The sequence below is a fragment of the Podarcis filfolensis genome (genome assembly GCF_964270895.1).
Source record: "Podarcis filfolensis genome assembly, chromosome: 11".
In the NCBI taxonomy this organism is placed as follows: Eukaryota; Metazoa; Chordata; class Lepidosauria; order Squamata; family Lacertidae; genus Podarcis; species Podarcis filfolensis.
The window spans coordinates 52,935,300-52,962,163 of NC_139613.1; the positions used below are offsets into that span (position 1 = coordinate 52,935,300).

General features: G+C 42.4%; 1 protein-coding gene across 6 annotated transcripts in view; it reads left to right on the forward strand.

Moving 5' to 3' along the window:
• CNTNAP4 (contactin associated protein family member 4) overlaps positions 1-26,864 on the forward strand; it is a 281,703-nt gene that overhangs the window by 91,518 nt on the left and 163,321 nt on the right. For all 6 annotated transcript variants that reach the window (XR_014539759.1, XM_083576530.1, XM_083576533.1 and 3 more), the window contains one exon: positions 12,183-12,376. Coding sequence is in view for 5 of the 6 variants with exons in the window: in XM_083576530.1 (XP_083432656.1) it covers positions 12,183-12,376 (194 nt within the window). In the remaining variant the exon portion in view is untranslated. The remainder of the gene's footprint in view (positions 1-12,182; positions 12,377-26,864) is intronic.

Genomic DNA, 26,864 nt, shown 5'->3' on the forward strand with positions numbered 1-26,864 from the left:
ATTTTTGTAGCTTTGTTTTTATTATTAACGCACATATGTTTAGCAAAACTGACCTTTAACAAGGCATTTTTACAGTAATACAAGCAAGTCCCACTATGCAAGAAAGTTCCTATGCCAAGACTAATGCCAACATAATGCAATCGCAATCGGGCATTTGCCCATCTCCAGAGTCAACAGTACCATGACTGCTGCAGCACCGTCAACAACCCAAAAACCTGAATGTAGCAAGACCAAAAGATATTCTGTCCCAGGAAAACCGGTGGAAGGTTGAGGATTAAAAGAGGATTAGACAAATTCATGGATATTGCTTTCAATGGCTACTACCTCCACAGTCACAGAATCGTAAAATGGTAGAGTTGGAAGGAACCCAAGGGTTATCTAGTCCAAAACCCTGCAATGCAGGAATCTTAGCTAAAGCATCCATGGCAGATAGCCATCCAGCCTCTGCTTAAAAACTTCCAAGGATGGAGAGTCCACAACCTCCCAAGGGAGACTGTTCCACTGTCGAACAGCTCTTACCGACAGAAAGTTTTCCCCGTATGTTTATTTGGAATCTCATTTCTTGTAACTTGAAGGCATTGGTTTGAGTTCTGCCCTCCAGAGCAGGAGAAAACAAGCTTGCTCCATCTTCCATGTGGAAGCCCTTGGGATGTCTGAAGATGGCTATCATATCTCCTCTCAGTCTCATCTTTACCAGGCTAAACATGCCCAGCTCCTTCAAGCATTCCTCATAAGGCTTGGTTTCCAGGCACTTCATCATGTTGGTCACCCTCCTCTGCACATCTTCCAGCTTGTCAACATCCTTCTTAAATTATGGTGCCCAGAATTGGATACAGTATTCCAGGTGTGGTCTGACCAAGGCAGAATAGAGTGGTACTGTTACTTCCCTTGGTCTGGATACTATATTTCTGTTGAAGCAGCCTGGAACAGCATTTGCTTTTTTTGCTTCTGCATCACACCGTTCACTCATGTTAAGCTTGTGGTCCACCAAGACCTCTAGATCCTTTTCACATGCACTACTGGCCAGACATATGTCTCCCATCTTATATATGTGCAGCTGGTTCTTCCTGCCTAAGTGCAGAACCTTACATTTGTCCCTACTGAAATTTGTTTTGTAAGTTTGGGCTCAGTTCTACAATCTGTTATGGTCATTTTGAATCCTAGTTCTATCTTCTTCAGCATTAGCTACCCCTCCCAGTTTGGTGCGCCTCTCTGCCCTCAAAATACCTGTTTTGTGGGTTGTAGAGAGCACAATTTACCCCAGGGAGGAAGGTGCATGCGAATAATTTCAAGATAATTTCACAGCTCTCCATCTTTCGGTGTCTGTTTGCAACAGCAGGCCATTTGCGCGTCAAGGCCCCGATGCCCTCCCCCCCATAAAATAAAGACACACTGACACAGAATTTTAGTTTAGAGGTTAATGGGAAAAATTTAGGCCACAACTTTATTGGTTACAGAAATGTGAGTGATATTGGCTTAGGCATCGGTGAAACTATATCTGACTGCTGCCCGCCTTGCAGGGAGTCTGGAAGGGTAAACCACCAAAAGAGGGAGCTCTGTCGAAGGCAACCAACTGAAGCTACCCCAGGGTTCCCGTTGGGTCCTGGCATGGCCCTAGCCCCTCAAGCAGACTACAGACGAGATCCAGACCCACAGATTCCTTTACCGGAATACCCTTGTACCTGGAGGGGCAGGTGATGGCTTCACCTCCCCTCCCCCACATCACAATAAGCCAATGCCTAACAGCCAAACCTTACAAAGTTGCGACGATTGCTAAGAGGTAGGCAAAAACCAAATGGCCAGTGCCAATCTGCCGAGTGGAAAAGATTCCTGCCCGGCCCCTGGTCCAAAACAGGTGACCAACCGATGTCCAGGGCAAAGCCAAAGAAGACACCTGAGCCACTATGGTGGGTGGGTGGGTGTTCAGCGGTGCAAAGCCAGGTAAAGCCCCAGCGATGTGATGCCACCTTTAAAGAGGCCCCCTGATCATGCCACCACTCCCGATTTGCCAACAGGCCATGGCGTGACTGTGGGGCCACTGCTCGGCTCGAGCTCAACCCCCACCCCTCCTACAGATGGGGGGGGGGAGTGCCTTGGGCCCATGTGCAATATGGACCCTCAAAAAAGAGGATCCGATTAAGGGTTAGTGGTAGGCAGATTTTGACTGTGCCTTCTTTTGTAGATATTTACTTTGTCCCAGAGCAGCACACTTGAGAGCTGTGTCTGACTGTATCTACTGATCCTTCAAAGGCAAGGCCCCGACCTGGGCTCCATTTCTTGATGTGACTAGAGGGTCCTACAATCCTGGGAATCAATGATGGACTCATAATGAAAAAGCGAGAATGAAGTAAACATGGCATCAGTATAGGATAACATAAAATGACATTTCATTTTGAAATGCACATCTCAGCAGCTCACAGAGAAACCAATTTTGATGCAAAGTTGCATTTGAGTTGAAAAGGATAAATCTGTTTATTTTATCAATCCCTGTAAAATAACCGATTTTGTTCCCTAAGGTATCTGATTGAAAACATATACCCAGCCTACTGATTACTATGCCACTAAATATTCTGGGTGGGAAATTGAGTCTGTTAAATGCATAATTAAACCTATGCTTAATAATGGAGACAGAAAATTGTGACAATATTAAAACAGCATTCAAACCTGTGGAACCTGCAGGAAAATACTGCAGAGAGCTGTTGTTCTAAAGTCCAGCCACTCCATCCCATTTCCGCACCTATTCCCCTGTCTCTCAACCAAAAATTTGGGAAAGTGTGAATTTGAAAGGATAGTTGCATGCCTTGTTTGGTGAAGTGCAAATTATTAAAATATGAACTGAACCAATTTGCTCCCCCATTCCCAGTGGAAAGCACACAGTTCTCCTTTGTCCATTGCTTATTTATTCATTTATTCCATTTACATACCATATTTATCTTCCAAAGATCTCAAGGGGGTGTACATGGTTCTCTTCATATGGTGCTTCCCATCACGTCTCCTGTAGGAACTTTTCTCGGCTCACTTTTAGGCTCCGGGTTGCATCCAGTGAAGTCATTCCGTTTGTGCAGGGACTTCTACTTCTGCAATGGAACTCCATCTCCTTTCCCTGCCTGCCCCCTGCCCCAAATCCACTTAGGAGAGTGCAGAGGGGCAGGGGAAGGAGAGGGAAGGGAAGTTCCACCGAGCCTGTGAAAATTCTTGCAGGAATGGAGGAACTTTGTTGGTTACAACCCTCAGGCTCAAATTGAGGGGGAAGTGAGGGGCATTGGGGGTCAGACTCTGGAACGACAGCAGGGAGAAAGTATTTAAACCCTACTCCTCATTTTATATGGCACATGGATCCGTCACCAAACTGTAGTTTGATCCCAAGTCATGATGCTGGATTATATATATATATATATATATATATATATATATGTATGTATAAGCTTTCACAAAGACATGACACACATTCAAGTCCTCATGTTTTGAAAATTTAAAGTAGCTGATGCTATCCTTCAAAAGTAGGATAGCTGATGATGCTATCCTTCAAAAGTAGCTGATGCTATCCTTCAGAGAGCCAGCGTGGTGTAGTGGTTAAGAGTGGTAGTCTTGTAATCTGGTGAACCGGGTTCGCGTCCCCGCTCCTCCACATGCAGCTGTTAGGTGACCCTGGCCCAGTCACACTTCTACCTCACAGAGTGTTTGTTGTGGGGGAGGAAGGGAAAGGAGATTGTGAGCCGCTTTGAGACTCCTTAAGGGGAGTGAAAGGTGGGATATGAAGTCCAAACTCTTCTTCTTCTTCTTCTTCTTCTTCTTCTTCTTCTTCTTCTTCTTCTACTACTACTACTTAAGTAAACAGCAGGTAGGGAGGAAGACTGGAAATTGAGCTCTTTATTGGCATAAGGATTTTGGCAAAGAATCAAAGTAAGGCCAGATTAGTGGGAAAAGAGCAAATAAAAAAGCTGATTGAGAATAAATACATATAATTACAGATAAACAATTTTACTCCTGTGTTTTGGTTCAAAGTAATATAATCCTTAAATTAAGAAACACTAGGTTTTGGAGAGTCTTAATTTTATACAATGGCTGGATATTTTTCAGTACGGCAGAATACTTATAAGAAACTTTGTGTAGGCAAAGAACTTACAGTATTGCATTGATCCAGAAGATGCTAATATTGGGGTGTTTGATTTATTCTTCAATTTAGATACTTGTACATTGATTCTGAATTCTCTACAGGTAAGGATGGGTCACTGTCAGCTTCAGTGCTAGGAAAAGATATCAAACCTCATGACTTTGAATCGTTGATTCACAGGAAGCTTTCCAAGTTTGATTAACATGAAAATCCATGGCCTGTTGCCCAGAGGAACTGTCTTGAGGAGCCCCTGGTCAATATCAGGATGAAAGTTGAAATAAGGTGTTTTTTTGTGTGAAAAGTAACTCTGAGACATTTTCATTTTAGACCTTCTGCCTTGAAATGAGCCGGCGGTTTTGTGACTTGCCCTGAATCTAAAGATTGTCATTTACAGTGGAATGCCAAGAGGTTGAAAATCATTATTGATTTTGCCTCTGCTTCATCATTTGCTTTTGAAATACAATTTCTGATCCCGTATTCCTTCCTGGTACGTTGGTGCTGATGAGACCCAGAAGCAACTTCACGTTTAAAAACTTTTTTAAAGTGACCCTTTTGTCATTTTATTAAGAATTGTTTCATTCAACCTTATTTACTATGTAATGCATGAGGACATTGATTTTTACATATTCAACTCAGTATCTGGAAATGCAAGAAAACAAAAGAAAACACAGCTGACCCCAGCTCAGAAATAGGCTTCCTCCAGACAGGCTCTTTTGATGGTGCCAAATGTCCTGGACAGCTGCTCCATGATACTTATGTTTTATGAACTAGAATAGTTCTAGCTTATTCTGCTTTTGTGAACTGGAATAGTATGGTTATTTGCACCCCAGTCTCCTCCAAACAGTGAGAGTTTTCAGGGATGCCAGAGCATATCTCAGGTTAGAATGCAGGTCAGTGGAGACTGTGATGTCTTTGTGATATATAGTTTTATTTGCACACATATAGAAGCAAAGCACAAAATGGAAGGGTTCAGAGCAGTAACAGTGCTACAGATCTTGCCCATTCAAGAGGGTTCTGGGGGTGGGGGACTAAAAGCAAAGTTCTGAATACAGCACAGAGTCTCTTCCAAGCTCAGACCAAAATGAGACTGGCTCCAGGTCTATTCCACCAGTAACATCACTTCCAACTAGGGGAGAGAGGAAGGCCTGCCTCATTCAGCCAATTCACTTCCAACTACTAGTTTCTGTGGCAACCAGTCAACTGTTCTCTTTAGACATGTGAGGAGTGACTTGACAGACTTAGTTAGAAAGCCATTGACTTAGCAAAGAGACTGGACTGAATGCTGTAGCAGTTTCTTTTTCTATGAATCCCATCTTAGAAACAAAAGCTTGAGGAGGATCCCAGACACCCCAATGCTATGACAGTATTCTTATTACTATTTCCTATGCTTTTGTTTTGTAAAGCCTGTTGTTGCGGGTCACTTTTATTTTCATTTTCAAATAAGCAATTAATATAGATTGAAAATGAATGGATACAATAAAATAACTCACAGAAAAGCACCACAAATGAGGAAATATCATGAAGAAGATGCAATCTACAGCCACAGAATAAGCAATAGAAGCAAGTTGCCATTTCCCCATCTTCTCCATGGCTTAGCACAAGCAATTGATCCTTGCTTCTTTCCATACCACCTTTTTCTGGGAGGGACACATGGTACTAAAAGATTAGGGGTGCCATATACTGTCTTGTGAGTGCAGGAAAGTCCTTTCTGTCCTGCCTCCACACAGTGAGTGCAATTTGCCCATATTCCCCCTCTCAAAAAATAACTAAAATAAATAAAATAAAGTTGAAAATGTATGCATATCTAATTGTGCAGTCTTCAAAAAGGGATGTGCTATTTCAGCTGTTCCCTAAAAACAGTAGCTTGTTGCTTGTTGTTGTTTAGTCGTTTAGTTGTGTCCGACTCTTCGTGACCCCATGGACCAGAGCACCCCAGGCACTTCTGTCTTCCACTGCCTCCTGCTTGTTGCTATGTGTATGCTAAAAACAGTCAGGGCAACATGGAACAACCTAGTCCTTCCAGTCTCTTCACCTGCCACCAGCCTCTTCCCATGCTTCTCCCCACCTGACATAGGGTTGCCATATTTCAAGAAGTGGAAATCCAGACACAAACAAATTTTTGACCTTTCAGTTATGTTGCCGGGACAAACCGCCACTTTTCATCATTTCCATCATTGAATGAAGGAATGAATCTTTATTTGTGTCAGCCATCGTCCATAGCAACAAAACCACAATACAATATACAGAGAACAGAAATAAAAAGGCAATTATATAGCATACATTGTAGGGTTTTGAATCAATAGTCAAATAGTGGATTTCTGCATTGGCTCCCAGTACGTTTCCGAGCACAATTCAAAGTGTTGGTGCTGACCTTTAAAGCCCTAAACGGCCTCGGCCCAGTATACCTGAAGGAGCGTCTCCACCCCCATTGCACAGCCAGGACACTGAGGTCCAGCTCCGAGGGCCTTCTGGTGGTTCCCTCATTGTAAGAAGTGAGGTTACAGGGAACCAGGCAGAGGGCCTTCCCGGTAGTGGCACCCACCCTGTGGAAAACCCTCCCATCAGATGTCAAGGAATTAAGCAGCTATCTTATTTTTAAAAGACATCTGAAGGCAGTGCTGTTTAGGGAAATTTTTAATATTTAATGTTGTATTGTTTTTAACACTCTATTGGGAGACACCCAGAGTGGCTGGGGAAACTCAGTCAGATGGGCAGGGTATAAATAAATTATTATTATTATTATTATTATTATTATTATTATTATTATTATTTCCATCACTGAAATTCCAGTAATATCTGGGGAAATCTAGACATATGGCGATCCTGCCTGACACCCCACTTGCCTGTGCAGAGAGTAGAGCGCTGTGCATTTCCATCTGTTAATTTTTAAATCCCCTAATTTTGCAAGAAATCCCTTTTATGTTTTATTTCCATATATTCAAGATCTCTACTTAGAAAAGAAGCTTACTGGGAGACCTTGGGTCAGTCATTATTTGTTAGTCAAACATCCGGGCTGTGCCTCAAGCTTGTTGACCAAAACTCCTTGAAAGAAAGGTAGAATCTAAATATACTAAAATAAATTATACAGTCTTCTCCTTTTAAAACTTGCTTATCAAGGCTATTAAACAGTTGAGAAGTAAATCACAGATGTGTCAGTTACGAACATCTGACCTGGAGCTGTTATTGATGGCTATATGAAAGCTATTCATTGTTTTGACTGTGTTTATTGATTAAACAATTATTTAAGCCTCTACAGATCTTTTATTAATTTCTTTAGTCCTCAGTCACACTGATCTAGCCAATGTTCACTGGATGCTGACAGAGGTGACCCCATTTACTAACTGTAGAAGGAGAATTATGATCCCTGGAGCTGTGTCTACCATTGATTGTAGATGTTTCGACCAAGACCCAGAAATAGAGCATCATTTGTGAATCTAGCATCACCAATATGTGTATTATCGGATATAGTGGGTTGTATTCAAATAACTTTTACTCAGAGTTAGACTCATTGTAATTAAGGGACCTACATGAGTCATGGTCATTAATTTCAGCTGTTCTGCTCTGAGTAAAAGTTAGTCGAGTGCAACCCTCTGCCAGATATAGAGCACTTACTGTTCGTAACAATTCATGGGAAGAAAAAAGATGAAGCAATTTTTAGTCTAGATTCAGTAAAAACAAACAAACAGTGCAGTTTGCCAGATGGAAAGGTCCTTCCTCTTCTACTATATATCGTATTTTTTGCTCCGTAAGACGCACCTGACCATAAGACGCACATAGTTTTTAGAGGAGGAAAACAAGGAAAAAAAATATTCTGAACTTAACAGTGGATATATGATTTTTGTGGTTCATGCTGTGGCCACAGACATGATATGTGATTTGATGGTGAGTTTGGGGTAGCCCAATGCAAAAACCCTGAGAATCCATGTGAATCCGTGCCTTGTAACCACATTTTTGCGCCATTGCGACCCCACGAAACAGTAGGTGCGTGGTTTTTTTGGTGCAGGTTGTAGCCATGGACATGCTATGTGATCTGATGGTGAATTTGGGGTGACCAAGTGCAAAAATCCTGAGGATCCATCCTCCCCCCTCCCAGGCAGCCTCCTTTATCTCTAGAGTCCCTTATCTCCCTCCCAATCCCTTGCCGATCAGCTGCTCAGCGGCTTTGTTTCAACACCCCATTCCCTCTTTCTAAAAAAAGAAAAGAAAAAAAAGCACAATCTGCTTTTTGCCTCTGGGCAATTCGGCTCCAGGGAGCACGCATTCGCTCCATAAGATGCACAGATTTCCCCTTACTTTTTAGGAGGGAAAAAGTGCGTCTTATGGAGCGAAAAATACGGTATGTGATTTTAGTGCTTCTCCCAATTCATCAGAGCCATTTTGGGGGGTACCGGGGGTGAAGGGAGGAGGGGGGGAAAGTCCCATTGCATAAGCTTCATGGAAGGCTTTCACTGATGGGACTTGTTCCCCAAGTGTATTGTGGCACTTGAAAGATTAACAGATTTATCACAGCATAAGTTTGCATGAACCAGTCTACTTTGATCAATTTGCTGTTACTTTGCTGGAGCAAATTATTATTAGTAATAATAATAAAATTTGTACACCCAGGGCTGTCTTTAGCATATGTGGTGTAGGGGTGCAAAAAACTGTCTAGCGCCCCCAATTTTTGGGAGGGGCACAGGCCAAAGTTGTTGAACTTTTTTTAGGGGGGCAACTCAGAGTTGTTGAGCTTTTGGGGGGCACACAACTCTCTCCCATGCCACTGCGAGAGGACAGCATTTCCCACAGAGGCTTGGGAGGAAAGCTGCACACCTTGTGTAAGCAGCGTGCATCTGCTGGGTGGGCCTCTCAATGGCCTGCCAATTCCAGGCGCGCAGGAGGGTGGAGCCGGCCGACCACCTCAGCGCCTGCAGCAGAAAAGCCTGTGGCGCTCCGACGGGCTCGGCTCAGCTTGGCAGCGGATTTCGACTGGCCTGGCTCTTCAATCCCCGGACTCCAAATCTTGACCCCGGACTCTCGGCCTGGCGCCCCTGAGAACCTGGCACCCTGGTGCCCACACCCCTTGCACCTATGGGTAAGCCAGCCCTGTGTACACCGCCCTATACCCGCAGTTCTCAGGGCAGTTCACAAGATAAAATCACCATATAAGGGGAAAATTAACAGGGCTACCTCTCTGGAAAACCCGGTAAGATAATTTGATTTGTGTGTATTCTGTTGTGACAGAAGTGATTTGGCTCTGAAGAACGTTATGCTGCCGTTAAGTCTGTATTTAAGGCCGCAATCCTGTACACACTTACCTGAGAGTAACTCAGCAGGACTTACATTTGAGTAGACATGCACAAGCTTGCACTGCACATCTTTAACTGCAAGACAGTGAGGCAGTGCAGTCAGCTTGCAACTTGAAAGAAGGACCTTCTTCTTTTTATTTGAATGCATATTATGCAAATGCGCTCCTTGCAGACTCTATGTGAATTATACTCCTTTGATGTAAAAGGGAGGAGCACGCTCAAGGGGAACGTAGGCCAAATGAAGTGATTACTTCTGCCTTAGAAAGAGAGATAAATGTGTGGCATATTTTAGAGATGAAGTATCTCGAAGAGCTCCAATACTTCAGAAACCGAATACTTTACCTGAACTAAGTTGTCATAGTCCTTCACCTTTAAATGGCTTTCCCTCTTTTAAATAGCTCTCACCTTTAAAAAGCATCTCAAAGCAATTCTGGTACCTCATCAGAGGCAAAGGGTGCTTGGGAAGAGCTGCTTCATGACATTTTGGTTTTTTTGCAAAGAGGGGACATCTCTTCACTTATTTAATGTTATCCTCCATGTGTAAACTTCATTACAATTGCTTACAAAAATATACGGTTACCTCCAAGTATAAGCTCAGGATATTTTTTAAACATACGTTGAGATGTGACTTATTGTTTTTACATGGACATTATTCCAGATCTATCTCCAGGCAAATGTCTGATCTTTTTAGATACGATGTTGCCTATTATGATCACAACGGAGAAACTGCAGTGGTAGCTCGGGTTAAGAACTTAATTCGTTATGGAGGTTCTTAACCCGAAACCGTTCTTAACCTGAGGCGCACTTTCGCTAATGGTGCCTCCCGCTGCCGCCGCACTTCCAGCGCATGATTTCCATTCTCATCCTGGGGGAAAGTTCGCAACCCGGAGCAACTACTGGTATTTCTGGGTTAGCGGAGTTCGTAACCCGAAGCATTTGTAACCCAAAGTCTTTGTAACCCGAGGTACCACTGTAAATAAATGTGTTAGAGTCTTTGCAGTTGTGTGTTGCTTTGCGGGTATAGGGTGGGGGGCATTTAAAGCTTACACTACAATCTGAAGAACCCTGGGAGAGCAAGTTGAGGACCTTGAACCTAACTCAGTCATCATTGGCCATGTGCTCCCATTTCTAATCAGGCTGTCACATTATGCACCAATCTGAGCTTCCAGACCAAGCCAAGGACAGCTCCAAACGGAGCACAATGCAGTAATCCAGCCATGAAGTTGCCAGTGCATGAACTATGGAGGTCAGGCTACAATGGCCAATTTTAAACCACTGTTTATGAAACTGAAAACACTAAACTATAGTCAATCTAAAATGGAAATAGAAACTTCCATTCTTCTTCTTGTAGCCATGGTGGGGAACGGTAAAGAAGCCAGAGTCTGCAAGCTCGGGGCTCAGTGTAGCTTGTTCTCATAAAGATAAACAATGGCTTATTGTTATATCAGATATATTGTTATATCTGAGCACAGTTGTTACGTTTGTCAGAACTAATGTTCCTGACTTGGCAGAGAAATCAACTTCCGTTTCAGTCTCGAGAAGCTCCAGGGGAAGACAAAAAAGAAAACTCCCAGCAACGTGCAGTGGCTTTGCTTTATTTGAATCCATTCAAAAATGTTTCTCCTTAAAGCAAAGGAGAAGCAAGGGGGTAGTTTGGGTTTAAATGAGCAGTACAACAGGGTTCATTCTCATGGGGGGGGGGCAGAATACTTTTAAGTCAGAGCTTCTTTGACAAACTTTTAAGAATAGCTGGTCTAGTCTTGCCTAGGTACAATGTTCAAAATACTGTTTTTCTCACCTTCTGGCAATCCATTGCAGTGGTACCTTGGTTTGCATACGTCTTGGTTTGCATACATTTTGGATTACAAACACGTCAAACCCAGAAGTGAGGCCCCATTGGCAAAAGCGTGCCTTGGGTTACAAACTTTTTTGGTTTACAAATGGACCTACGGAACGGATTATGTGGTACCTCAGATTAAGAATTAACTCGTTCCGGAAGTCCGTTCTTAACCTGAGGTACCACTTTAGCTAATGGGGTCTCTTCCTGAAGTAAAGTTCTTAACCCGAGGTACTATTTCTGGGTTAGCGGAGTCTGTAACCTGAAGCGTCTGTAACCTGAGGTACCACTGTATAAGCTAAAAGGTAAATGACCCCTGGAGGGTTAAGTCCAGTCAAAGGCGACTGTGGGGTTGTGATGCTCATCTTGCTTTTAGTCCTGCCAACTGCTAGGTTGGCAGGAGCTGGGACAGAGCAACAGGAGCTCACGCCGTCACAGGGATTCGAACCGCCAACCTTCTGATCAGCAAGCCCAAGAGGCTCAGTGGTTTAGACTACAGTGCCACCCATGTCCCTTATATTACATTTTTATGGAGATAGGTTTCTGTATATATACAAGTTTCAATCAGCAGTTCAGTTTTGTGTCAACTACAATTTTCCTTGAGGTTTTGTGTGTATGTAATCCTCACAGAACTGTAGCCCAATGGTTGCCATTAATTTGATTCTGAATTGATTTTAGAATGCATTGATTTTAGAATGTATTTCAATTAATTGATTGTGATTTTATGTAAACTGTGTTACTTTTACTGTTGTTAGCCACTCTGAGCCCGGCTTCGGCTGGGGAGGGCAGGATATAAATAAAATATTATTATTATTATTATTATTATTATTATTATTATTATTATTATTATTAATGCGAATAGATAGATAGATATAAAAATTTCCATTCTTCCATTCTGAACTAATTTTTCCTTCCAATATTTTCCCTGTTCTATTTACCACTAAAGGTGCTGGTGGCTGGACTCCACTCATATCAAATAAATATCAATGGCTGCAGATCGATCTTGGCGAGCGAACTGAAATTACCGCAGTGGCTACCCAAGGTGGATACGGGAGTTCCGACTGGGTAACAAGCTACCTCCTGATGTTTAGTGACAGTGGAAGGAACTGGAAGCAATATCGCCAAGAGGAAAGCATTTGGGTATGTTCTGTTTAGTGACAAGCACCACAATGTTTTCAGTATGGTAATCACATTTGCGTGCATTTCTGCGCCATTTTTCATCAGGCTAATTTACATAGGAAGTTTGAAATTTCTGAGTAAACAGAGGTGAATCTCCCTCTGTAAGATATAGATTGGATAGAGTTCTACCTTTTGTTCATTTAACAAATATTTTATTTCCTCTGGGAAATATGTAAGGTTTATATCGCTATTTGTACTCCCCCCCCCCATTTTTTAACTTGTTGTGATTTGGAAAGAAGAAAAATAACTGTACTGTTTTCTCACAGGGCCTATATTGGGTGTGTAGTGAATTTAGTCTAAAACATTAGAAAATAAATATAAATCTTGATGTTTTCGAAACTCAGAGGCAAAGTTCAGTAAAACTAGATTTATACAACATTGCCCAATGAACTATGTGGATGCCTATAACAACAGATATGATTTTGTGCTTGCAGCACACAATATATAAAATATAAATAAAGCTTTATATACATTATTGCTGGAATCCTATATACTTCTCTTGAAGTAATTCCCATTTTACTCAGTGGGGCTTAGTTCTGAGTAGACACATTTAGGAATGTGACGTAAGCCAAGGACTCCAAGAAAACATTATCTGAACCCCATTTATTCGGTCCAGTTTTCACAGTGAACTAAGCCAATTCGATGTTCCGGAACTTGCTGATCAGAATGCAGCTACCAGTCAAATTCTGCACTTCTTTAGTTTTTGTGATGCAGTTTTGGTCTGAAAAAGGAGGCACAAAAATATGTATTTTAGATAAAATGTAGACACATATTGTTGTGGATTTTTTTAAAGGGGATGCACCGAGCAATGTGTATATTACAGCAAAACTGCACACGATTTACATGCATTCTTTTGGAAAGTGGGGCAATAGAAGTTAATTCAATAGCTTCTGATGCACATGGCCTTGCTACCTGAACATGGCACACAGAGGGTTCATTGAAGCGACATTGTTCTCTGTCCTGTATGAAGGATGTAAGGTCATAGTTATGTTGTGAATCATATTATGCAAGCAATATCTTTCTCTGGATAGCATATGTATTTTGGATAAAACAATTATCTTTTATGTAGACATTATTAAAATGAAATATTTATGTGAGTGTCATTAAAACAGAAACTTCTGCATTCAATACTGAGTTCATTCTAGGATTCATTACCCTCTTATTCTAAGTGGATATTACATGTTTTTTAGAGAATAATTGGGAACATCAAGACAGAATTTCTGTTTTGCTATATTTTATTAACAGGGCCCCATTGAAACATTTGTCAGAGGTAGTTTTTTCTACCAATCTGGGCTGAATTTCTCTATCATTTGTAATTGTCCTTCGCAGCATCACACCTCACCATTCCCTCAACTATTATTCATGATAATGGAAAATGATTTGCCAATCTATAATTCTTGAGACCAGCCTCTCTATCTTTTCAGTCTGAATACTTTTGACCAGCCTCCAATTTTCTGGTGCAGCAGCTGTACTTAATGATAAAAATGCATATTTTTGTAAAAGACTTTGCCCTCCTAAAGGGGATTCATTTAATCTTTGCAAGAGATTAACTCAGCTCAAATTAACTTTTCCCCCTGTTAATTCCGTTAAAGAGGTATTGATTATGAACAGTGGAGAATACTCTCCTGAATTCGGCATCCAATAATATGAGCTGCAGGGTCTTACTGTTGGAATGAGGACAGGGCTGGTTTTGACTGTTGGCACTCTATCCTGGCCTTAGCTTTTCACTGATGTAGGAACAGCTATTGCTTTCTCCTTACTTTCCAGAGGGCCAGTTGCTGTGGTAAGGTAACGGTAAAGGGACCCCTGACCATTAGGTCCAGTCGTGACTGACTCTGTGGTTGCGGCGCTCATCTTGCTTTATTGGCCGAGGGAGCCAGCGTACAGCTTCCAGGTCATGTGGCCAGCATGACTAAGCCGCTTCTGGCAAACCAGAGCAGCGCATGGAAATGCCGTTTACCTTCCTGCCGGAGCGGTACCTATTTATCTACTTGCACTTTGACATGCTTTCGAACTCCTAGGTGGGCAGGAGCAGGGACTGAGCAACGGGAGCTCACCCCGTCGCGGGGATTCAAACTGCCGACCTTCTGATCGGCAAGTCCTAGGCTCTGTGGTTTAACCCACAGCGCCACCCGCATCCCTTAGTTGCTGTGGTAGCCAGATGCAAAGGAGGAGAGGGCCCTATACCTTTAATTGCTCTAGAAGATGAAATTTCAGCAGGTGTGGTTTATATAACAACTTCTTCCTTCCACCTTATCAGTTTCCTTCAAACCTCCTTTAAAAGCTTCCTAAGAATCTTTTGGAGCTATTCATTCCTTATGGCATATGAATGTGCTAGTTGTCCGATTAGCCAGATAAAACCAGATGTGCCTTTGATTTTAGTAGTTGCCAGTTTTCTACAGCAGCACAAATCGCTGCACAAATTTCTATAGTTAAAAGCTATCAATACAGCTGGACTATTGCTCTTTTACAGCTTCTTATTACAGTGGTACCTTGATTCTCAAACTTAATCCATTCTGGAAGTCCGTTCCAAAAACAAAGCCTTCCAAAACCAAGGTGTGCTATCCCATAGAAAGTAATGCAAAATGGATTAATCTGTTCCAGACTTTTAAAAACAACCTCTGAAACAGCAGTTTCACATGAATTTTACTATCTAATGAGACCATTGAGCCATAAAATGAAAGCAATGAACAATGTGCTTCAGTCACACAATCAATCAATCAATCAATCAGTAGCTGAACTGGATTCCACAGTCACAAAAACAAACCAAAAAGAGTCGCAAAACAAAAACACAAAATAAATAGCAAAAACAGACAGACCTCAGCGTAACACTCAAAATGGAAGTGGCCTCTTTATCATTCTGTTCTGTCTCTAAAATGTTGTAATGTCAGGGACTGGGCAGAGGAGGAATGGTAGAGACTGCCTCCCCATCCTGACCCTTCCAGGGAGGAGGAAGAGGAAGACAGTATAGATTTACAACAGTGGTTTGCAGGAGGTCACAGTTCAGAGGCAGATGAGGGGGAAACATGGGAAATAGGGAGAGGAGGAGGCAGAGCTGGAGCGGCAGCTGGCTGACACAGTGTCTTTAGAAAACATCCCTGGCCCTCCATCTCCCGGAACCCGGCGAGCCTTAAAAGTAGGAGAGCAAAGAGCTCAGACAGAGGGCACATAGCAGCATCCGTAGAAGTGATGAATTCGGAAGTGGAAGAGAAGGGGGGTAGAGATTCACTCGAGACAATGCCATTCCCCAAGAGGCTGGGTTCTATAGCATCTCTCTGTAATATTAAAATAAAAAAGGATGGTAAGAAACTTTTCCTTGTCTTTATACTTTCCTGGGCAACCAGTCAGGAGCCGCTGACAGCATCCTGACATGTAACATGTTGTAACACTGGCTTCTTGCATTGTATAGCTATACTGCTCAGCAGCCCCAACTGCCAGCTAGTTTGGGCACTGGCTGAGGGCCCCACAACAGCTCAACTGCCAGCAACTCACTCACCACTGAGTCTTCCAGTGTGGTGTAGTGGTTAAGAGTGGTAGACTCGTAATCTGGTGAACCGGGTTCGCGTCTCCACTCCTCCACATGCAGCTGCTGGGTGACCTTGGGCCAGTCACACTTCTCTGAAGTCTCTCAGCCCCACTCACCTCACAGAGTGTTTGTTGTGGGGGAGGAAGGGAAAGGAGAATGTTAGCCGCTTTGAGACTCCTTCAGGTAGTGACAAAGCAGGATATCTAATCCAAACTCATCTTCCTTCAACACCATTGGCCCCTTATCTGCATGCTCCTACCGCTTGACACCTCCCTTTTGTCCTACCTGGAATCTAGTTTCTGAGAAATAATTTAGTCTTCTCAGGCATTCTGGACAAGGTGCCCTGGAGAAACTCCTGTCGCAGTTTCCTGTAACAGCTCTAAATGTGTTTTAGATTTATTTCTTAAAAGCTTTTAAATTTAAAAAGTTTGGCCGCTTCTCCCTGACTCAGGGAGGATGACTCAGAAGGACCCCGTTTCTCTGATGAACCTCATTGACCCTTTCTCACAGAAGCAGGAGATAGAGAAGCTACCAGAACTTCCACTGCTATTGTAGTGGTGAAGAATGAGGGGCTGGAAGGGCGAGCGAACGAAGTAGGTTGTTGGGGCAAGAGATCAGGACTATGTGGTACTGCTGCTACAAAGAGAAGGATGGGCAATAGGAGGGGTTTCAGTGGGGGAGGACAGCTATGGGGACATCAGTACATACCCTCCAACATTTCTCCAATGAAAATAGGGACGTCCCATTCCATAATGATAATCTGACTGGGTTGCCCAAGCCACTTGGGGTTGTTTCCAACATATATAAAAACATAATAAAACATCAAACATTTTAAAAACTTCCCTATACAGGATTGCCTTCAGACGCCTTGGGGGTCAGATAATTCCATACCCTCCAACATTTCTCTAATGAAAATAGGGACGCCCTAAGGAAAAGCGGGACATTCCGGGATCAAATCAGAAAACGGGACGGCTTCTCTAAATCAGGGACGTCCCTGGGAAATAGGGACACTTGGAGGGTCTGTCAGTAGTGTGCTGGGCCCATGAACTGAACAGTGCTGAGGGCCTCCTGAACTCTGGTGCCAGCCCTGCTCTACAAATTTTGTAATCTGCTCCTATAAACAATATTATGCACACAATCCAGCCACAGTTAAGCATTTTTTAAGTCTCATTGATCTTGGTTGTTGCTCAAATATTTGCCCTGAAAGTCCAACAAGACCGGGGGTGGGGCAGGTAGTATCCATTATTTTTGTCATACTCTTATCTTTGGTCACACAGCTCTTGTGCAATTATTTAGAATAATTCAGTTACTCTAAAAGCTGCTGTCCAAATTCAAGATAAACTGAAGGAAAAGCAGACTATAATACTCACATTTTCATAAAACGCAACATAATTTACCATAGTTTAAAAGGCCGGCTTCCTGCCACCGTCCTCCAACCAGTTACCTTGCTCAAAGAATAATTTATAAAATAAATAAATGAAAATTTAATCAAGATTAAGTGGTTTAAGGATCGAAGACACTGTACATTTTTCAGAAAGTTCAGTCATTTAAGTTATATCCCAAAAAAGTTTACATGGATCAATATGAAAGAAATACCAGATATAAGAAGGCATGGGTGATGATGCATTGACTTAATCTCAGAGTAAAGACCAAGGCAATTTATATTCAGCACAATGTGTGCCAGTCAGGGAATTGAGACTTAAACAACAAAGGCTATAATGTGCATCTAAGTCCATCTTGTTCCAGAGTTTATGGAAGCTGATGCTTTGTAGGAATTAAAAGTTCACAGATCAAACATATCAATGTATTCTTTTTCACCACAATTGCACTGCTGCCAAGGTGATAAGGAGCAGTGGGAATGAAATCTGCCTCTTGGAGAACAGTGAGGTCAATGTAATAGTTGAGCGTGTTGAGTATTTTGCAAATAGGTTTAAAGGCCGCGACCTGAGGCTAAGGATATTACGCCTCTGCAAGGACTCATTTTGCTGCTCATTTCATTTTGATTTTGGTGATAATCATTTATCAGCAAACCACTGTAACAATCACAGAAATGGTTTCTTACACTCACAGTTCTCAAGCGTTGGTTGATGTGCTACCTCTTCTTGAGTCTCATATAGCTGAAACTCATCTTGCTCCCCCACCAATAGCATACTCTCTTTGACAAATAGCAATGATTCTGAAATCAAACGTACATCTTGCAAGTGCAAGTCCCAAGTTCATTCCCCAGCAGATCCAGACAGAGATGAAAAAAGTCTCCTGTCTACCAGCTCCATCTGGGATGCAGGCAGAGACCCTACCTGCCCGCGGACTGTCTCGCCAGAGTGGTGCATGCTCTGGTTATCTCCTGCTTGGACTACTGCAATGCGCTCTAGGTGGGGCTACCTTTGAAGGTGACCTGGAAACTACAACTAATCCAGAATGCGGCAGCTAGACTGGTGACTGGGAGTGGCCGCCAAGAGAGGTCCTGAAAGACCTACACTGGCTCCCAGTATGTTTCCGAGCACAATTCAAAGTGTTGAATTGGCCTCGGCTCAGTATACCTGAAGGAGCGTCTCTACCCCCATCATTCAGCCCGGACACTGAGGTCCAGCTCCAAGGACCTTCTGGCAGTTCCCTCACTGTGAGAAGTGAAGTTACAGGGAACCCAGCAGAGGACCTTCTTGGTAGTGGCACCCGCCCTGTGGAACGCCCTCCCACCAGATGTCAAGGAAATAAACTACTACCTGACTTTTAGAAGACATCTGAAGGCTTAATATTTGATGAATTATTGTATTTTAATATTTTGCTGCCCAGAGTGACTGGGGAAGCCCAGCCAGATGGGCCGGGTATAAATTTATTTATTTATTTATTTATTTATTTATTTATTTATTTATTACATGGCAAATTATTATTATTATTTTGACAAAAGAAACAAAGGTAAAAAAATGCTTTAATTTACAAGTATGCCGTGTGATGTTTTAGAACTAAATATCTAATATTGTTCTAATAATGTTAAAGAGGTCAATGTAGATCCAGCCCTAGTCAGCACAGGCTGGTGAAGGCTATTCCTATTGTTACGAAAAAGGAGCAATGCTGAGTTCTCCAGATGGCTGGAAAGCCAAACAGGATGTCGATGTTATGGGACTGTACCGTGGGAACAAGGGACAGTCTATTCTGTGCACTGAGCACCGGATGTTAGCTCAGAGTGTCACATGACCCTGTACTGGAAGTACATGGGAGGAGTTATTCTCTCTCTGCTGTTGGTGTTAAGAGAGTGCAGACACGTTTTCTCTGTACTGCTGGAAAGACAGAAATAAAGGCATGTAAATACATTTCTGTCTGTCTCTCTCCCCTCCCTGGGATTGAGGGGGGAGGAATGGTTGTGTTCTTCTCACGTTTGAGGAGAATCGCCGATAGAGATCTGGCCTTGTCTTGCCGGGAGTCGAGACGGGGGAGATCAACAAGGAATCCAAGCCGGGCACCTGGAGAGTGGCCAATTCCTCTGACTAAGGCTTGAATTCCGACACCTATGAGTTAAACTATTTATTGGGTGTTTTTTTGTGAATTTACAGAATAACAATGCATATATAGCGTTCAGTGATTTGTATATATTATCTCAGTAATCCTAACAATTATGTAGCATGGTATCCATATGCTGTTTTTCCCCTAGGTGCATTCCAGGATACCAATATGAGAGATCCTCTGTCTTACGCATGTTTCCCTAACTTTTAGAATGTGCAGAAATAATTATCTACAGCTACAAGGAAGGCACGAAGCACAAGATGCACTATCATAGCAGAAATGAGATTTGAGCAATGTCAAGCTGTTTATCTCCAAAGAGCAGTTCCCAAAGCTGTGGGAACTTATTCCTGGGAATGTGTCCCTGTCAACAATTAGCAACACAGTATATTATCGCAGTGCAGACTGACCCAGATTTCTAATCTGACAGCCCCCAAATCTCAGCTTGTCGGCTGCGATGCTTCAACCATTTTGAAATAGCTTGCTGAGATTTCGGGAGGCTGGGCCATACCCCATGTGAAGTAATTGAATTTACAAGCAGTAATTTAAAGAATCCATATTTCAAGAAATTCAGCCGTCCGCTGTCACTCAGAAAGTCAGTCAAGTTGGAGAGGCAGTGTGGCACAGTGAATTGTATCTTGGACCTGGAGGAGACCTGGGGAGGAAATCAATCATACAATGCTAAGAGGATAACTCCCATCAGAATCAGCATTTCTGCTGGCCTGATGGAGTTGTATGCCTCCCTCCCCACCTGTTATGTACTGAGTTGAATAGGACCCAAAATGCAGCAATCTGATTGGTCCTAGAACAATAGGATTCAGAATGCAGCAGTCTGATTGATCCTAGAACAATGCAGCAGTATGATTGGTCCACAGGAGCCACCCAATCCAGCTCCAGGTGGAAGTGAATCCACAACCTGATTTGCCTACAGGAGAATCCCGGAATTAGCCAATCACGTGCAGCCCATTGTGTAAATAATGTATATAAAGCAGATATTGTGGGGGAGCTTCCATTCCTCCTCACCACTATGAGCTGAATAAAGAGCATGAAATCCACTCTCGACTCTGAGTATATTTCACCACCCCAGTATTCTGGGGGTTCTCTGAAAACCCCCCCCCCCAGAACCAATTTGGCAGTGCACTAGCAGAAATTCTTGTGCAGGCTTCTGCTAGCAGGACTAGTTATCTGCAACTGGCCCTTGGCTTCCAATCTTCAGGCTTCCATGAAACTCAAGTTGAACTAGCTATTATATCTCAGCCTATGTTCTGGTTTGGAAAGGGACAGTTGCAAATCTCCATAGTTGTATACCCTTGCCTTTAAGGCATACAGTGGTACCTTGGTTTAAGAACAGCTTAGTTTATGAAGACAGGAGTGCCTGGCATGCTCTGGTCCATGGGGTCACAAGGAGTCGGACACAACTAAACAACTAAACAACAACAACAACAAAGTTTATGAACAACTTGGATTAAGAACCTGCAAACCCAGAAGTAGGTGTTTTGGTTTGTGAACTTTGCCTTGGAAGCAGAACATGTTCCACTTCCTGTTGAGTGTGTTCCATTTGCAAATTGAGTCCCCCGCTGCTATGGCAAAGCACACATTGGTTTCAGAATGCTTTGGTTTGAGAACGGACTTCCAGAACGGATTAAGTTCGTAAACCAAGGTACCACTGTATTTCAAAGGCTTTAAATGTGAATATTAAATAGTTCCCTTTCCCTGTAGCCCAGACATATAGGATGTTTTAACTCTTACTAGTCCCTGCCTGAGCACATGGTAGACAGTGACTAGGACAATACTATATTATGAATGTCTCTGTATCTTTCTCTCATTGGATCTTTCAGTTCACAGCCATGAGTATGGAAAGCTGCAAGACAGGTCTTTAATGTACTTTTCACATGAGGCAAGTCTGGAGTGACTAACTCAAAAAGAGAACAGGAATGTTGATTCTCCACCCTCTACATAGCTGTCAACCATCCCTTATTTGGCGGGAAACTCCCTTATCCCAGCGCCATGTCCTGCTGCTGTCCCTTTTGATGATGTCCCTTAAATTTCCCAGGTTTCAAAGGAAGCAGCTCCTCTCCCTCCCTCCCTGCCGGCCAGAGGGGAGGGAGGCTCCAACTGTGTTGCTTGGCTGCATTGCTCACCCAATAAGGAGTCTAAGAACGACTGGGGGGTGGAGCTTGCATGCCTTGTGCTGATCAAATCGGCTGTGTTGCCTGGGGACTCGCCTTTGCTCAGTGCTTCCCAGCGGAGAGGTGACGGTGGTTTTCCTTGCTGCTGTATCCCTTTGCTGGGTTGCTGCGCTGTGGGAACCACTGCTTGAGGCTTCGTTTGGCTGCTGGCTGGGCTTTCTGCCTTTGGCTCGGAGGGGCTCAGAAGTCGAACATACCTGTGCCCGGAAAATCCCTTATTTTGGCTTCTGATCCCTTATTTTCGAGGCTGCTGGTCCCTTATTTTCAAATTTGTAAGTTGGCAGCTATGACCCTCTGTAATCCTGTAGAGGGCAAAACATACTAAAAGGCTATTAATGTTTCTTTGATTTCCCCTCCTAGCCATAATGGGCGGTATCGCTCCAAGTTAGGTGGAGTATTTGCCTCTTTTGTGGGCGCTAGATCTTCAGAGATAGAGTAATAACTCATCTAGTCTGTCCGTTATCTCTGTTTGTTCGGCTTTTGGCAGATGGGAGAAGGAAACAAGTAACTCCTGCTCCATCAAATTCTCTAGATGAGTAGCCTTTGATAGGAGGGGCATGGGGGTCTCTGTCCAACTAATTAAGTCTGAGGGTGGAGAGGAAGAGCTCGTAGTAAGTGGGGTGCCCTCATTTTTAATTGCTTTCCTTTTAGCTGGAGAGTAGGGTATAAGAGGGCAAATCTTAGTGTTGATAAAAACTCTTGTAATAAAAATTCCATAATTAGTCAGGTAGCTTCGTAGGGACATCATATAAGTTGGAAACTTTTTAGATTCGAAGGTGAGCAGTATCCTCTGCATGTGTGGCTTGCTGTAAATGTGGACAGTGGATTTCAGATCGATGGAAAGGGGATTTACGCCCAAAAGCTCAGCTAGATGCCTTCTTGCGACATGTATAGACGACCAGTTAACAACCTGACCTTTGAAGGGGAGGATCATTAAACAGAGTCTAGTGGCTTGTAGTGAGAGATTGTAGGAAGATATGGTGTGCAAATCTTCCATAGTTTGTTCATTTTCAAATTTGCAGCCAGTCTGCGAAGTTGAGCGCAGTAGGACAGGTACTCTAGGTGTTGGTTTGGCCCTATCCTCCGGTGAAGCATCTACGGGGCTGACATTAACTTTTGGGGATACAAAGGATAAAATCTTCTCTAGGGAGCCTTTGATGTCTCTTATGTATTTAAAGATATAGTCCACGGTTTTAGCCACTAGGTCTAACGTGGTAGAGTGTTCCAGTAGTAATTCAGAGAGATGGTTTTCTTGTTCTCTGATGTAGTCTTCCGCCTGAATGGGCATAGTTGGAACTTTTTTGGGACGTTTTGGTCTCGTGATGGTGTTGTTTAAGGGGTTAGTGGGTTGTTTAGCGGATAATTCCTTCGGTGTAGTTTCCTTATCTATTATCTCTGCTAATGGAGAGAAGCTATTCGAGGTCGGAATATTAAAAGTATCCTTTGTTTTTCCATTAAAGAATTCGCTGGTTTTGGTTTGCTTGGTGAGGGGCAAACATGCCATTTCCTCTAAGTCCTCAGATTCTCTGCAGCGTTTTCCAACCCCCCTCCTCGCATCAGCAGGGCTGTCTAATTGCTGAGTCATCTCTCCCTTTACCTCGCTCTTCTATCTTTCCCTAGGTTTTTCAAAGAGTCGAGGGAGTATTTTCCTTGAAAGTATCCTGTTCAAGGAGGAGTAGTGTGCCAAAGGTTATTGGCATAACACTAAATTATGCTCCGTCTGTGCCTCCAAACTTGCGGTGGGAACAGCCCATGAGTCTTCCTGTAAACTCTTCGCAGTGTGATAAGATAGTCAATTCAGCTTTAAACTTCCAAGAAGAGTCAGGAATACAAAGCATGGGATAGAATGCGGTGAGGTGCTTAAATTTATCTGAGCTCAGTGTTCATTAAAATAGTCTTTAAAATAGTCTTTAAAAGGAGTAAGAGAAAATAAAAAGATAAAATCAACGGGCTCACATTAGTAGAGTGCTGGTCGCCATCATACCGGAAGTCCTTCCCCTCCCGAAAGTAACTCCCGGAGACGTCGCCCTACTCCCGGAGACATATAGATGCTTAAAAGCTTGGCCTAATTTTGCAGCTGCCCCTTACTTAACTAACATCACTAACGAAGCTTATAGATGGGCTTTCTCTAGAGCCCGCTTTGAGACAATGCCCTCAGCAGTGCTGTACGGCAAATTCACGCGGGTACCAATGCATGCGCGTCTCTGCCCCTGTATGTCTAATAAGGTAGAATCTGTCACACACATCCTTCTATTTTGCGAATTTTATAGTGAAGAACGAGTTCAACTTATTTTGCCGCTTTTATCAAAATTTATACCCCTACAACATTATTTGGAATCCTCCCCCGAAATTCTACGAAAATACCTTCTGGAAGATTCCTCAAGCTCAATATCATATAAGGTGGCCAAATTTTGCACTTTAGTAATCAGGAAGCGTAAATCTCTTCTGTTGAATGGCACACTGTAATTTTTTTTTTCTTTTCTGATGTTGTTGTTGATCTCTTTTTGTTTGATCTTGTGGTGTTTAGTGTTACTGGCTTTTGCCGCAATAAAACTTGAACTTGAATGGGTGGTATCCAATGCTAGTCCTATTAACTGAAGTTAATAAACATGACTAAGTTAGGTTCATGAATTTCATTTTTTTTTTAAAAAAAAGATTTTTATTAAAGTTTTACAAAAAAGAAAAATAGAAATTCACAGAATAAAAAACCATAAATTACAGAATTTTTCTGAATTTCAAAGGGTCTGCTTTGAGCAGGACTTGGTGAGTTTCCCATTGCCATATGGTTGACCACTGTGAGAACAGGATACTAGGGGACTTTGGTCTGATTTAGCAGGGCTTTTCTTATTCCCCTGTGTGTACAACTCAAACTGACTCTTTAAATTTTTGGGATCTGAAGTCGATACGGCATATTTTAGTTGCATTTTATTTGAAACCAAAACGATAGCCCTGCCACACACCATGATATATGGCTTCATGGGATCTTGCTGTTGTGTTTTGAGCAGTAATTAATAGCACTTTAATTAATGGAAGTTGATGAAAATCATTTTATCTCCTCCCAGCTCTTTGCCACAGTCCCCTTTAGAGTTTGTGACCTTCATTGACTAATTTTCATAGGGATTAGGTATATTGCAGCATGAACAATCCTCATTATCTTCTGAGTGATAACCAGGAATGACCCTTTGCCCTTTTACTTGCAGTTTTAATGAATGCTAGTGATGGTTCTGTATTTTTTTTAAAGGGACATTCATTCTGTTACCAAGTTTGGAACTTGCAGACCTTCTTGCTATAACTAAATACTGCCTTACTTTCCTCTTCAGTATTCCTACAGTGGCCTGGCACTGCCTCAATAAAAACTTTGCTGATTGTTCTCTCCATTTATGCAAAATAGAGCTGTTGTTTTTATATTCCAACTGAAAACCTGCTGATAGTACAGTAGAGGATAGGCATTATGCCTGAATTTAATATTCATCAATATTATTTTCAGGTGGTATTGATCTGTTTACTGCCCTTCCTAAAAATATCCATTGTGGATAGGGCTTTACTTGATTTATAGTTCATGTGGAAAGAACATATTTGCAACTTCAGCAGGCTAGATCAGAGTCTACAGAATGCTTTGGTAAAGTTTGAAATCATTTTTTTTTTTTAAGTCTCTGAATGAATATGAAGGAAGCATTGCAATTAATTGCACCTGCTATTCTACACCTGTATATCCAAGTTGGTTTCACCTTCTTGAGTGCTCATGAAAATACGAATTCAGGCTGATGGAACATAATGTGAGACGACATTTCTGTCTTCATATATATCCCTGATGTTCTGTCTGTCCACTGCCCAGACAGCCTCAGCTACTGTTGAACTGGCTTTTCGCCCTATTTCAAGGGTCCAATTTAGCTGCAATGATGATGCCAATAGACTTTTATGCCATTGGAGATAAAGCTGCATCCTACATTTGGCAAAGGCAGTAGAGCTATGCGACTGAAGCTCGCTTATCTTTTCCCCAAACTCTGACGAACGTAAAATAAAGGTGTCGGAATGTTCTTTATTAATAAGCTCTGCAGGCCCTTCTGGTGGTGTATAAGGGATCCTTTGTGTATTTGAGCAAACCCAATGAGCAGCACAGAAAGTAAAGCAAGTGTTCACTGTATCAGCACAGGAGATAGGTTGAATTTTGCACAATCCCTGTGCCAGCCTTTGTAAGGAACACTTTGCCTGACTCTGCAACTTATTATTCTCATGACTCCTGGACTTCTGGTATTGATTAAATTAAAATACATCAGAATTCTTAAGGTGACACTATATAAGAAGGTTGGGCGGCCTATTTGTTTTGTCTGTGCCCCGCAGTTGGTAGATTCAGTTGGTTTCCAGATTTGTTCCTGGGTTGTTGTTTTTTAAGTTGATGCAAATGGCTAGCTATACTGCAGAAATGTTGGCTGGACTCTGGTACTATGAATAATATAGGGCTGTTAGCTTGATATATCTGACTGAAAGGCAACTCTAGAAAAGTTTGCACCAGTCTTAAATACCTTAAGTAGATGCACACAGAATTGCATTTTAGACATGTATTAAGCCCAATGGGGTTTACCTCTGAGTACATATGTATAACATTGTGCTAAACAGATAGGTAGCCGTGTTGGTCTGCCATAGTCAAAACAAAAAAATTTTTTTTACTTCCAGTAGCACCTTAAAGACCAACTAAGTTAGTTCTTGGTATGAGCTTTCGTGTGCATGCACGAAAGGTATCTGAAGAAGTGTGCATGCACACGAAAGCTCATACCAAGAACTAACTTAGTTGGTCTTTAAGGTGCTACTGGAAGTAAAAAAAATTTTTTTATTGTGCTAAACAGTTTGTTATTTCCAGTTATATCCCATCCACAAATTGGAGAGAACTGCACTATTAGTGACTTTCAGGAAGCAGTACAGAAGCACAGCTCTCTTGTAATTTAACGCACATGTAAAAGTTCATCGTCATCTCTCTTTCCCTCCCCTTCTTTCCCTTTGCATAGTTTCATTGATTTTCCCAGAGCATAAATGGTGGGGAGGATACCGACTCTTGCAACCGAACTCAAAGGCATTGGTAGTAAAATCTGACAAACTGACTGTGGCATGTGAAATAGTATACAATAAATCAGAGAGAAATGTAACCAGAGGAAAACTGCAGATGTTATGCTTCAGTTCTGGCACCCTAACCGTAAACACATTTGCATTTATTAAAAGTCTTACATATTTCAATAGTAGA